Source organism: Danio rerio, chromosome 24 (assembly GCF_049306965.1).
Source record: "Danio rerio strain Tuebingen ecotype United States chromosome 24, GRCz12tu, whole genome shotgun sequence".
Classification (NCBI taxonomy): Eukaryota; Metazoa; Chordata; class Actinopteri; order Cypriniformes; family Danionidae; genus Danio; species Danio rerio.
This window is the reverse complement of record NC_133199.1, coordinates 28,700,770-28,714,868: the sequence shown is the minus strand read 5'-3', so window position 1 is coordinate 28,714,868 and position 14,099 is coordinate 28,700,770. Positions and strand designations below refer to the sequence as shown.

Below are 14,099 nucleotides of genomic sequence, written 5' to 3'. Positions count from 1 at the left end.
AGGAAGTTTGAATTTGTACATTGGTGTACCTACAGAATTTAGTTTTTCCCTCTCTTTAAAATGTTAACACACACACACACACACACACACACACACACACACACACACACACACACACACACACACAYATATATATATATATATATATATATATATATATATAAATAAATAAAACATGCTAAAATAATATAAACGATAAAAACAAATACATGCTGGTTTTTTTGTGGTGTTGTCTGGGCCTTATTTGAATAAACACGGCTGAGCATTTGGCTTATATGTGAGTTGTTGTTTTTTTCCCGCTTGTTTGAGTAAATGCAAATACTGATGTTTGTCTGCATCTCTTCCCCCGCAGAGACGTGGAGCAATCTCCTATGACAGCTCTGATCAAACCGCTCTGTATATTCGCATGCTAGGTAAGCACCATCTTCCCTGCTTAACACACACACAACATACGCACACACACCCAACCTGTAAACAAATACAGACACACAGGCTAGATGTAGCACTCCGCACTGGAAGTTACCAAGCGCAGCACATTATACAACAGATTGTGTAACAGAGGGGATGGAGAGCCTCAACCATCAGTCAAAAAGCCTCTGATAATCTCTTCATTGCATCCACAGCTTAAGTCATTTCTCAACTGGGAATTGCTTAGCATTTCCCTGAAATTTCCTTTGATTCAATACTTATCAAGCCCCCGACTTGGCCTGATTATTGACCTCAGGGACCTTTTTGGGTTTTAACGGTAACCCTTTGACTTCGTAGGAACGCATGTTCAGAATGATCTGAAAGGGCCTAATGTTTAAATGTTGCGTATGAGCAAACCGAAGCAGAGTCATGTCAGATTAATCTAGTGGGCAGTTTAGGTTTATGTTTTCTGTTTTGTTTTTTTTAAATGAAACTTCACGAAGACTAATTTTAATTATACTGTTATTTAGTCTGTTTCAAACCAGTTTAAATTTATTATTATTATTATTATTCTATTGATTGCAAAGGAATGTAATTGAAAGCAGTGTGTCTCAACCATGTTCCTGGAGGACCATAAGCTCTGCACATTTTCCTTGTCTCTTTAACCAAACACACCTGATTCAGATCATCAGCTCATTAGCAGAGACTGAGGGTGCACTCAAACTAGGGTATGCGAACCTTGCCCAGGCGCATTTTACCGATTCGTTTGACAAGTGTGAATGCTCTGAGTTGGGCTCAGGCACATTTTAGTTGGCCGGCCCTGGCCCGGTTGAAAGAGATGTGTCACAGCGCGGCTCAAAAAGTGGCTGATTGCAAAACTGAAGACGCAATGTCAAGTTTAAGGGACTATTTAATATGGATTTATTAATCATTTTAACTTCTCAACGAACGCAAACTGCCATAGTTTATCAAAGATGCAAATCCCTCACTGCACCTTCAGCAAAACTCCTAATATGTGCGACATGAGGACTTTTACGATAATTTATGAGCGTCAAAAGTGGTAGATCTGTTTGGCAAAATATTTGACTGTGAAAAACGAAAAACTAAAATAAAACAAACTAAAGCAATGTCCACTGTGCTGAGCAGAGCGCTTCTCGTTCTATTAAACTGAACAGTTGCATCATTGATGACAGGCGTGCTCTAGCTCAGAAGCAAAATGCAGTATGAGTGCAGGCCATCGGGGGCAAGTGCACTTCAGCACTGTTAAGGCAACTGTACCTAGTGTGAGTTGGGTCGATAGACGATGCCATCTTCCATCACCGATGGCCGATAGACACCACGATGCTGAGCCAGCATCGCAATTCTCTGCCCCACCCCACCCCACCCCTGTTGCAGCAGCAACTTGCTCGCGAAAAATACACACTTTGGCCCCGTTTACACTAATATGTCTTAGTTTTAAAATGGCATTTAGAACGAAAACGATCCACGTCAACACTGGCGTTTCACCTAGCATTACTTAAAAGCTCTCCTTTATGTACCTTTAAAACGCACATCACAAGAACCCCCCCCTCCACACACACACACACACACACACACACACACTTTCTATTGTGCTGCAGCGAGTGTGTGCGTCTGAGCCCCAGACAGTCAGTGGGTGCTTTGAGCACAAAACCCCAGAGAGCAGTGCACGTCGGACAGTTTATCAAAGATGTACCACTGGATTATTAAATGTGATATTTAATTAATCTGGTCTCTATCTAACGACTTTTCTGTCTTTTTAATCTATCAGGTAACGTGTCAGTGTCAGTACAGAGGTTGACAGGTGGTAATTTGTGTGCAACTTATCTTTATTTATTTATGATTTGGCTATGGGTAAAACAAAGACCATGCAGGTCAAGTAGTTGAAACTGACGGCTACAAAAATAATTAACGTGTTATTAAATAATTAATTATTCATAAATAATTAGTTCTCCACCGCCTATGCCAACGATGCCATATTCCATCACAATATTTCACATTAGACATCATATGATGCCAAATTGGTTGACATCGCCCAACCTTGAGTGAGCACGCCCAGAAAGGCCTGAAATGGGTGTGACAAAGGAGACATCCAAAACATGCAGTGCTGCTAATCTTCCAGGAACATGGTTGAGAAATAATGATTTGAAGAATGTTGTGAAACTTTAATCATTGACTTTTAAAATAGGAAGAGCAAATACTATGGGAATTGATTGTTAAAGGTTTCCAACATTCTTCAGTATATCTTCTTTTGCATTCCTGACATTAATAGATAGATGCATTGGAAAGAAAAAAATCTTGCACACTACAGCAATTTGCAAAAGAATCAAATACATTTGATTAACAGTGTTTCAAGCACAAAAGAGCCAATCATTTTCCTACTGTTTAACTAGTAATGTAAAAGAGCATGTTGGAGAGTAGCTGTGGCTAAATAATAAACTATATTGTTTATTCAATTCAATTCAGCTTTATTTGTATAGCGCTTTTACAATGTAGATTGTCAAAGCAGCTTCACATAAATGGTCATAGTAACTGGAACGGTGTAGTTCAGTTTTTAGTGTTTAAGTTCAGTTCAGTTTAGCTCAGTTCAGTGTGATTTAAAATCATTACTGAGAGACACTGAAAGACACTGAAAACACTGAAGAGCAAATTCATCGATGCGTAGCTCTACCAATCCTGAACCATGCGAGCCAGTGAGGACAGCGGAGAGCGAAAAAAACTTCACCTGATAGGAGAGTGAAGAAAAAAAACCTTGAGAGACCCAGACTCAGTTGGGCACGACCATTTTAATTTCTCCGCTGGCCAAAAGCCTTGTGCAGAGCTTCAGTCACCGCGCTGGAGGCTGGAAGCCTTTATATCAGCGATTTCAAACCTTTTTTATCAAGTACCACCTCAGAAAAAAAAAGTCTCTCCAAGTATCACCATAATGAATAGTATTGAAATACAATCTAACAATCTAGTAACAATCTACGCATTTTATACATGAGGCCCCAGATCTATGCTTTCAGAATTTTTACACAGCGTAATGACTCGTCCCAGAATGGGGTTGCTTTCACGTATGAGTACATTAGCGACCTGTCCTCACCAAGGATGATGACTACAATAAATGAGATAAAGTTCCTCAAAAACTATATTTTATTTAAAAGAATAGCAGAGTCCACACCATAACAACAACCAAATCGTCAGCCAATCAGAACTCATCCACCAAAACGGCATTGCATTTTTAATAAATCAAATAATAGCTATAGTGTGGATACTAATGTAGTTATCGTCTTTGGTGTTTTGTTCTTCAAATCGTTTTGGCATTTACACAATCTCATCACATCTAAGTATCAATACTGCTTTCCTTTGTCACTGTACCATGTATAAGCTAGAACATTATAACAACCTGGATTTTCTACACGTTCAGTAACATCACTTTCTAAACAAGCATGTAGCCAACAAAAAAAAAAACCCAGTAAAGCTAACGCTGACCTAATATTTGTTCGTAATTTCTTTTTTTTTGTTTTGTTTTGAAGCTGTGACAAACAAAACAATCAAATCCTCATTCGTGTTTACACCAGGTATGAACCAGCACATCTCTCCAGGAGAGACCAAACCCGCTCACTCGCTTTCACGGCCTTTCCCTTTAATAACTCTTCCACACCATTCCTCCTTAAAGACCTGCATCAGTGGGCACAGTCTAATCAGTGGCATTTTCTTACGTTCAGATATCTTCTGATGGTATTTGTGGAGTTGCGTTTTTCGAGAGGTTTGGCGGCAAACACAAATGAGCGAAAGACCAGGACATTCAGAGCGCACTTTTTGGTTTTATAATTTGGATGTGGTCTTGCTTTTTTTCTCGACTCGGCGGCTTTACTTCTGCATGTCCGAATAGCTTCAGTCTATATTTATTTTGATTTTTTTTTTGTCTGATACGCTTGTTGCATGTGTTACATTGTGCTACACTCTTGTATGGTCGATCCAAATCTATAATGTTTTGTTTTTTTGGTTGCTTCCTTTTGAAGCTCATGTCTGTCTTTTTCAATTCATTTCAATAGTGTTTTTTATGTAATTGTAATTCACAGTTTTGGTATTTTGATAGGGGCTTGTGTAATATTCAAACAGCTGTTTTCAAGTAAGTAAATGTACTGGTGGGAGGCTGTTTTATTATTTGTTTATTGACTTATCTACACGTTGACTACTTTTTTTTATTGCACATGAACTCCAATCAGTAGTGACTGACATGTTGGAGGCTGCCATTACTCAGAAAAAGTTCAAGCGTCCCCCCCTCCTCCTGCTCCCTCTCCATGCAAATACACACTTTCACATACACAGCCAGAGTTTGATGAAAAGGCCTATTGAATGACTTTTTAACAGATGTGTGACTTTAGAGCTTTGGCCAGCCTCGTTGAAGTCCCTCTGATTTCCTCTCCATTCTGTCCTGGGCTGAAGCACAAGCTTGTCTTTCTTCCATGCGTCCTCCTTTGCTCCTAGCCGTCTGAATACTAATGCATAAGTCCCTCTGGCATGGCGATGCATGGTCTGTCTCCTGTCCTCCCCTTTCCCGGTCCATCGGTGGTGTGTGTCTATGTCTGTCGCCTCTATGTCCCGCTGCTACCTGCCGCACGTTGCGTTTGCTAACAAATCTCTTGAGGACTTGTGTGTTGATGCCTTCTAGGAGATGTGAGAGTGAGAAGTCAGGTAGGCTTTGAACCTGAACGAAGAGGCTCGCACCCATACCTGGGCGTCGATTTCCGCACTTTGCACTGTAAGTAATAAGACCCAGCATTTGCACTCATTGCTTGCCATTTAAAAGTGTACAGGTTAATTTCTATCAAGTGATTTTGATGTTTGAAAGCAACAAAACAAACGCAGCCATTTACCCAAAATAAGAACTATTATCTTTAAGAAATTATCCAGTTTTGTTCCTAGACATTTTAAGGCCTTGATATAATATTTTGGGAGTCACCGAAATTTTAAGACAGTCCTTGCTGCAGCCCTGAATACTAGATGACATACTGGACCAGGTCCACTACCTAATGGATGATTGCCTACACCAACCCTAAACCCAACTGTCACAGTAGTATGGGTGTGGGTGGAACAATAGTCCTGCAACCGGGCGGTTAGCCGTTGGGTTAACCACTAATATTTGATGTAATGGGTGGAATAATTATTCAAGTGTCATTTGTGGTTTGGGTGTGGGTCGGTAATAAAAAATTGAGGGCGGATGATGGGTCCAGTTATCAATCGTTGACCAACTGGTGGACAGCGAGGAATCAGCTCTATGCTCTGATCACAACTTGAATAAAGATTTAAGCTCATCATGGTGCTACCAGTCTCTTTCCTGCATAACACTTAAGCTTTAATGATAGCTTAGCTTCTAGTTGCAGAATTTCAAGAGAGACAACCAAGAGTGTTCCAATATTTTTAACTAGTAGCTATTAGCTTAGCTTTTTAGATGGGCATGTGATGTTTAATTTAATTAATTGCTGATAGAATAATATAAAGGTTCCGACAACAAAACTTTTATGTAATATGATTATCTAATCGTCACAGACCTGTAACATTTTGAGAATATATGTTTTTACATGTTTTTTTCTTGTTAAATTATTGCTTGTTGCAAGAGAAAATAAATACATACACATCTACGGCTCATCCGGGTGTGGTGTGGGTTGCGGTGTGTATGTCAAACGGGTAGGGTTGGGTACGGAATGATATTAGCGCTGCTGTCAGTTGTTCTTTTAATTATTGCGCATGCTTGTTTACCAAATAGGACCCGTGCAAGACTCCGTGTGGTACAATGTTCACTACACATTGGACCTGGTCCAGTATGTCATTATTATACAGACTGTAGCAAGGACTTCTTGAAGTTTTCGTCTCACAGATTTTCAGCTGAAAATGGCATTTTTGATTTTCAAGTCTAAAAATATGAGCCAAAAAAGGCTATGCTGTTTCACTCTACCTCCACCCATCATTACTGTGCGGTGTGCAGTAGCTTTCACACTGGACGTGGAAAGTGCTGTGCTATGAAACCTATTCATTTCAAAGGCTTATGCTAGGCAAGGTTTGTTGCTGCACCGACCAGAGCACAAGAGTATTGAGCATTGCTGACTAGCTTGCCCCATGCTGCTGTCAATGTTCAAAGTAACTCAAATTTCCGCTCGTGTAGAATTTTTATTTCAGTGCATCTCAACTTTATGATAATTTTAAAAACTTTACATTGGTACACTTTTAGTGAACATCAAATTTTTGTTAACAAAACCAGAACTGTTAAAATTTACCCATTGTTTCTGATTTTTAGGGGGTTCCAAACATGTATGAATTTCTTTGTTTACTTATATTTTGAAGAATTTGTAAATTCTTTAAGTATTTACATCCAATTCAATGAATATGTAAATAAAACTCTTAGTAGCGAACAAACATAAAACTGACTAATGGCAGTAAGCAGCATTTAAGAAAGCACTTTCACTTTCAGTTAGAATAACAACTTCAGTCGCAACTATGAATCAGCTCTTGAATGTTCACTTGTCATCACTATGGACCAACGGTAGCTTGACAGTGTTAATCAGCCAGAGCAAACTTTTTCTGAAAGGTTTTCTTTGGAAAGCTGTTTTGAATTCCTGTAACAAACTTATGTCGGTCTGATTTAGCTTGAAATGGTGTTCACATTAAGTATATCAGGGCCTTCATGTAACAGGAATGCTCGGTTTTTACTAAATGACCAAATTAGCAAGTTGTAAATTTAATCATTACAGTATTTGATCCAATGCAGAAAGTTACAAAAATCAGTTGTGTGTTTGTATTGTGGTAAAATGAATGTGCGTCAGTCAGGCATGACGTTAACTGAAGCCCAGTGGCATCAATAACAACCGAACTTTAAAACAGCAGGATCTCCAATGAGGAAGCTTATTTCAAAATCATGTTATTTGAAAATAACTAATGCTTAATTTGTGAGCAGACTGATTAATTCCAGCATGTTGCATTTATGGATTTCCCATGTTTTTCCTTCTCATGTTTGTGTGTGCAGCACGTGCTGAGTCAGCAGGGTCGATTCCAGCTCGGAGGATCCGGAGGCTCTTCAGTTTCCAGCGACACCTGCTCTCGTCCCGTCTGCTGAGAGGAGCGCCACACCTCAACCCCCTCCACATCCTGGATGAGGACTACTGCGGTCAGGCCAAGGTGTGGACAGAGACACACACACACACATTCTCAAAGCATTCTATACTCTGTGTTTGTTGTGTACTTTTGAAAGCAGTTGTTCATTCTTTTTTGTCGATTTTTCTCAGTGTATGCTTGAAAAGGTTGGAAGCTGGAATTTTGACATTTTCCTCTTTGACCGACTTACAAATGGTAAATATTTTGATTCTCAACACTATTCTGTGTGTGTGTGTGTGTGTGTGTGTGTGTGTGTGTGTGTGTGTGTGTGTGTGTGTGTGTGTGTGTGTGTGTGTGTGTGTGTGTGTGTGTGTGTGTGTGTACGCATGTGTTTATATCCCAATGGGGACTTAAACGTAAATGCACACAGACTCATGGGGACTTAATTGAGGTCTCTATAGGTAAACAAGGTTAAAAATCAAACAAAATAAAGTATTTTTAAAACGGTAAGGGGTTGTTTTGGAGGAAAAGGATATAACGTAAAGTTTATAAAGGATAAAAATGCTTATGAAAAGTCCTTACAAGGACATTAAACTAAACTTTAAGTACTTGTTTTTATATCACTGCAAGAAATTAAATATGAATACACACAGGCTCATGGGGACTTGTGTAACAGTCCGGGGTGACAAATTGAATGAACAGTTTTGATAATACAGATCATTTCCTTTAAGGGTTGGTGTAGAGGGATAGAATATACAGTTGGAAAATCATTGTTTGAGTCCCCACTTGTATATATGAACTAGTCTATGTGTGTGTATAGTACATGGCTGAGTGTATAAGTGTAAAGTATGTCATTTGGGACGCAACTTATGTTTGTTTGTGTTTGTTTTCCTTCTACTTTAAAATGCTTTTAATGGTTGTGGTCAATGCTGCCACCTGCTGGTAGAGTCCTGCATGTGCACTGCTGATGGTAAACTATCGCTTTGCTCAAAGTTCTCATTTCTTTTGTGTTGATGATTGTTTTTAAGGAAACAGTCTCGTCTTCTTGACATTTCATTTGCTGAGCCAGTACGGCCTCATCGAGCTCTTCCAGTTAGACATGGTTAAAGTGCGGCGATTTCTAGGCAAGTGTTTTTCATTATTTCAATTATCGTTGTTGTATTGTTTATCCAACTTTATCTACTAATTGGAAGAAGAATGGAAATCAAATCTATTTTATAATCATTGTATATGTGTGCTCATTTGTTATTTATGTATTAGTTAATAATATTTTCTAATCTCAGAAATAATAGAACTTCATTAACACTAAATAAATGTGTATATATAAATATTTTATGTTTTTTTTTTTTGTCCTTTTGCAAAATGGAAATGCTGTGTATATATAATACTATGGATTTGTATTTCTTAGATCTTTCAATAATTATATCGGTAAAGTTTATGTTCTAATGTTGTGTTCACACCAGACGCAGTATGCGTGGATAAATGATGCTAGTGCGAGTCACGTCATTCGCAACGCAGGATGTCTATTCGCGTGTTTTCATCGACTTAACATGTAAATAGCCTCTTTAACACATACAGACCTTTCTGGAAAATTACTGGCAATTTTTTGGAAAGGTCTGTATGTGTGACTACTGGTAAATTCCTAGCGGCAATTTTCTGGAAAGAAAAGTTGTAACAATCTCGGTAACATTTCTGTTCCTTCTTAATGCCAACTGTGTAAAAAATGATCGATTAAAATGCTTATGATTTGTTCGTTTACCTTAGAGCTCTGATGCGTGTGCACGTAAAGCAGCCGGTGAGCGCCAGCACACACACGTTATGTACATCTCGACATGCGAAAGGGTTCCTCTATATGTTTTTTTTAAGTTGTTCACAAAACTCATCCATCCGCAGAGTTTGTAATGTAGTCAAATGTTTACAAATACAAGTGCCGCCGTTTAGAGGTAACTTCTGGTTAATGATGTTAGAATTGACCGGTATTTTGGAATGGATGTGTGAATAATCTTTTCTGGAAAAATTCCGTAGCGTCCTTGCCTGTGTGAACAGTTCTTTTTTGAATTCATTGAAGTCATTCTGGAAATTTTCCAGATATTTACCAGTTTTACTGCGTGAAAGGGGCTAATCACTTGCGCTTAACGCTTCTTCAACGTATGGTGTGAACGCAGCATTAGAAAGAAATCTGTATTTTCAACAACAGAAAGACTTTTATAATGTCAAAATGTCTTGCTTATTGCATTTTTAAATATTTTTATTATTTGTTTTTTTAGTTCTGGTTCAAGAAGACTACCACAATCAGAACCCTTACCATAATGCAGTTCATGCTGCTGATGTCACCCAGGCCATGCACTGTTACCTGAGAGAACCCAAGGTGTGATTACAGCTGGAATGACACATAATTACCTTACAATGAACTCTTCTGCACTTATTCCCTCTCTGGCTCTCTCTGTGTGTTTGTCCACAGCTCGCCCAGTCCCTCACTTCATTCGACATCCTCTTAGGGCTGCTGGCGGCGGCCACACACGACCTGGACCATCCTGGAGTCAACCAGCCTTTCCTCATCAAAACCAACCATTACCTTGCAGCTTTGTACCGGGTGAGAGATTTAGGGGAACTTTGGTGGAGTGTGTTTGTATGTGGGATGGTGTGGATGAGTGTGATGTTTTGTGTGTGTTTGTAGAATACCTCAGTTCTGGAGAATCATCACTGGAGGTCAGCAGTAGGTTTGCTCAGAGAGACCGAACTCTTTTCTCATCTTCCTGCTGAGGACAGGTCAGACTCTGGTGCTTTTTATTTTTTGTTTAAGCTGCCTTTTGCACAAATGTGTTATTTTTACTTTTTTTATTATAAAATAAAAAACGTTTGACTCTCTTATAGACAGTAATTTTTTTCTTCTTTATAAAGAATTTTGACAAATAAATGAGTCAAAATTATGGAAGAAACTTAAGCAATATTTGTAATATAATTAAATGTACTTTATTATATTTATTATTTAACTTATTTTAAAATAAGATAAAAAAAAAAAGATTTTTTTGCTTTCCAAAGAATTATATTATTTTTCAAGAGTAAAAAATGCATGATCAATTTATAATTTATTCAAGGTACTTTTAATATTAATAATAAAAATTATAATAATTAGTATTATTATTATTATTATTAGTAGTAGTAGTAGTAGTAGTAGTAGTAACAACAACAGTAATTATTACTAGAAATATTATTCTATTAGCAGTGTAAGCTTATGTAGTAGTAATAATAATAATATAATAAATAGTATTATTACTATTAGTGTTATTAGTATTAGTAGTATCGATAGTAGTAATCATAAATATTCATTATTATTAATAATTATTATTGTTTGTAGTAGTAGTAATAGTAGTATCAATAGTAATAATAAATATTATTCTACTTAGTATAATTATTATTTTTAGTAGTAGTAGTAGTCTTGATAGTAATAATAAATATTCTACTTAATATTATTATTATTATTATTAGTTGTAGTAGTAGTAGTAGTTGTAGTAGTAGTAGTAGTAGTAGTATCAGTAGTAATAATAAATATCATTCTACTCAGTGTAATTTTTATTATTATTAGTAGTAGTTGTCTTGATAGTAATAATAAATATTCTACTTTAGTATTTTATTATTATTATTATTATTATTAGTAGTAGTAGTAGTAACAACAATAGTTATTATTACTAGTAGTATTGTTATTCTAATTAGCACTAAATTCTTTTATAGTAGTAATATTAATAATATATATATATATATATATATATATATATATATATATATATATATATATATATATATATATATATATATATGAATAGTATTATTACTATTAGTGTTAGTAGTATCGATAGTAATAATATTAAATATTATGGCCCATTTCCACTGAGTGGTACTGGTATGGTTTGGTGCGCTTTTACGACCAATTCCACTGTCAAAAGGTACCTAAAAACGAACTGTACTGTACCACTTTTTGGGCACGCTTTCAGAAGGCTACCTAGCACAAAAAAGGGTACTAAAAGGCGGAGCTAGACGCGCAGCTAAAGGCTATTGGTTTACAGACATGCGTTACTCGCTTGTGCAACAAGCCAGGAAAATAAAAAACGCCATTTTTTAAAAACACAGCTGAGACATTACACCGTTATAATATATACATATAATAATGAGGCATGGTCGACCTGAGCTTAAACGAATCTTGTCGTCATCTTGATGAACAGCCACAAAGCCAAAAAGAAGAGCAGAACTACCCTGTGGACCGTAGTTGTTTGCAAGGCCGTCTAAAGCGTGATATTATTATTATTATTATTAGTTATTATTATGATAATATTTAAAAGAATTAGAATTTTTACAATTATTTTACAGAGTCCTCTATTTAACATTAGTTAAGGCTCCCATATTTTAGACTTGTGTATGTAATTGACCTCCGCTATGGTTGGCTGACTTGAATCTTTGTGTCTTGACAGCTTGAGTATTGAGAGGCAGCTGGGATCCCTGATTCTGGCCACAGATATCAGCCGACAGAATGAGTACCTGTCCCGCTTCAGGACACATCTGGACGAGAACGACCTGAATTTAGGAAACGCTTCTCATCGACACTTCGTTCTGCAGGTGCAAATCTGGAACTCCGTATGAATTAAGAAATAAAAAAAAATATTTATGTGGCTTTTTAATAACTAAATTGATTAAATTCTATTTTTTATGTTGTTTATTAGTAAGTTAATTATGTATGAAGTTGTTTTAAAGGAATCAGGCTGCGATATTGTATTTTTTATTGTATAAAGTGAGCAGTGAAAACACACACCTTAATTACAATAATATTTAATTTATTTTTTTATATTATTAAATTTAGCTCTTTTTTTCTTCACTCTAATGTTCAGTTTATATGAATAAAGGTCCTGTTTTTAAAGGTATAGTTCACCCAAAAATGAAAAATTTGTCATCAATAGCTCATCCTCCACTTATTCCAAACCAGTTGGATTTCATTTCTTCTGTTGAACACCAATATTTTGAAGAATGTTAAAAAAAACTGCCATCGATTTCCATCGTATTTTACTTGTTCCTACTCTGGATGTCAATGCTTTTTCCCAACATTCTTCAAAATTTCTTGTTGTGTGTTCAACAGAAGAAAGAAATTCCTAAAAGTTTAGAACCATTTGAGGGTGACAAAATGATAACATTGACATTTTTGGGTGTACTATCCCTTTAAGTGGATCGGGGCTGTGATAATGCATTGGTAATTGATGTGTGTTATTGCTGTTTCCAGATGGCGCTGAAGTGTGCTGATATCTGTAACCCGTGTCGACCGTGGGAGCTCAGCAAACAGTGGAGTGAAAAAGTCACAGAGGAGTTCTTCCATCAAGGTACTCCAGATCAGCGGATGATGCTTATTTTATGTTATTTTATGTATCCAGTTCATCAGAATACTTTCATTTTCTCATTTAGGTGACATTGAGAAGAAGCTTAAACTTGAAATCAGTCCACTGTGTGATAGTGAAGCCAACACCATAGCCAGTGTTCAAATCGGTAAGAACATCCTTGTTTATAAGTGTCAATTAGATATTTGCTTTTCTATTGCTTTCCTCCATGACAGGGGACCTATTTTCCCCCTTTTTGCAAGATGTCAAATAAGTCTCTGATGCCCTTAGAGTGTGTATGTGACGTTTCAGCACAAAATATTACACAAATAATGTTTTATAACTCTTTTAAACTTTGATCCACAGTGTCATTTTGGTGGCACTCACTGTAAATTCAAATGAGTTTGTGCTCTTTTCAAAAGAGGGCGGAGCTACAGACGCCTACACATCAGCATAGAGGCAGATTTAAACAGGACTAATGTAATCTCTGTGAAAAACTGAAAATGTGAAAAGTATCTCAGAAGAAGGAAGTCTATGGAGACTATAAACCTATTAGTCGCTGACATTATCTTCAGCAGGTGAAAACTCTAATGGCGGATGGCTGCTTCTCACTCAGGGCTGTCTATAGTAATGAGGGACAGAATCGGTGCATTCGACTTCATTCAGTGCTGCACAGACCGATCGAAATCTGTCCTAAAGCAGTGCATGCCGGTTAGAAATTTTGTCCGGATTGATACTGCGCAGACCCCACATGACTGTCACATGTGGCATCAAAGTACCGCCACATTGCTCCGAAATCAGACGATTGATTCAGCCGGTGCAGCATCTGGAGAGCGATGATGACAACGATATTACACAATTGACTGTAACTACCAAAATGACAACAACCATATGTTTTTCGGGTTTATTATTGGACAACTTCCATCTCACAAATTTTGAAACAAACAAACTTTTCATACCCTTGTGCACATCACGCTTATCATCTTTTGTTGAATAATTTGTTCATAATGACTAGATTTTTTGCATAGGTTCATTCTGCCTATTTACACAGATTACTATATTCAGCTCCATAAACAATATAAATGATATATTTTAGTAAATAACCTGAATATTAACTCAAATAAGTCTTACAGACTTGTAATAAACTAATTATCATTATTGATCCTGACACCCCCATAAAGATTTCTTAACAAATTAAGTTCAAAAATATTTTATTTAATTTAAAAATACATGATTTAA

At 36.8% G+C, this 14,099-nt stretch overlaps 1 protein-coding gene across 50 annotated transcripts in view; it reads left to right on the top strand.

The window, feature by feature from the left end:
* pde7a (phosphodiesterase 7A) overlaps positions 1 to 14,099 on the top strand; it is a 92,015-nt gene that overhangs the window by 75,149 nt on the left and 2,767 nt on the right. For 11 of the 50 annotated variants that reach the window (XM_073939941.1, XM_073939940.1, XM_005162669.6 and 8 more), the window contains 12 exons: positions 353 to 413; positions 3,945 to 3,989; positions 5,087 to 5,176; positions 7,436 to 7,587; positions 7,695 to 7,758; positions 8,532 to 8,627; positions 9,771 to 9,871; positions 9,965 to 10,096; positions 10,181 to 10,272; positions 11,970 to 12,114; positions 12,770 to 12,866; positions 12,949 to 13,029. In XM_073939941.1, the coding sequence (XP_073796042.1) occupies positions 353 to 413; positions 3,945 to 3,989; positions 5,087 to 5,176; positions 7,436 to 7,587; positions 7,695 to 7,758; positions 8,532 to 8,627; positions 9,771 to 9,871; positions 9,965 to 10,096; positions 10,181 to 10,272; positions 11,970 to 12,114; positions 12,770 to 12,866; positions 12,949 to 13,029 (1,156 nt within the window). 50 annotated transcript variants of the gene reach the window in all.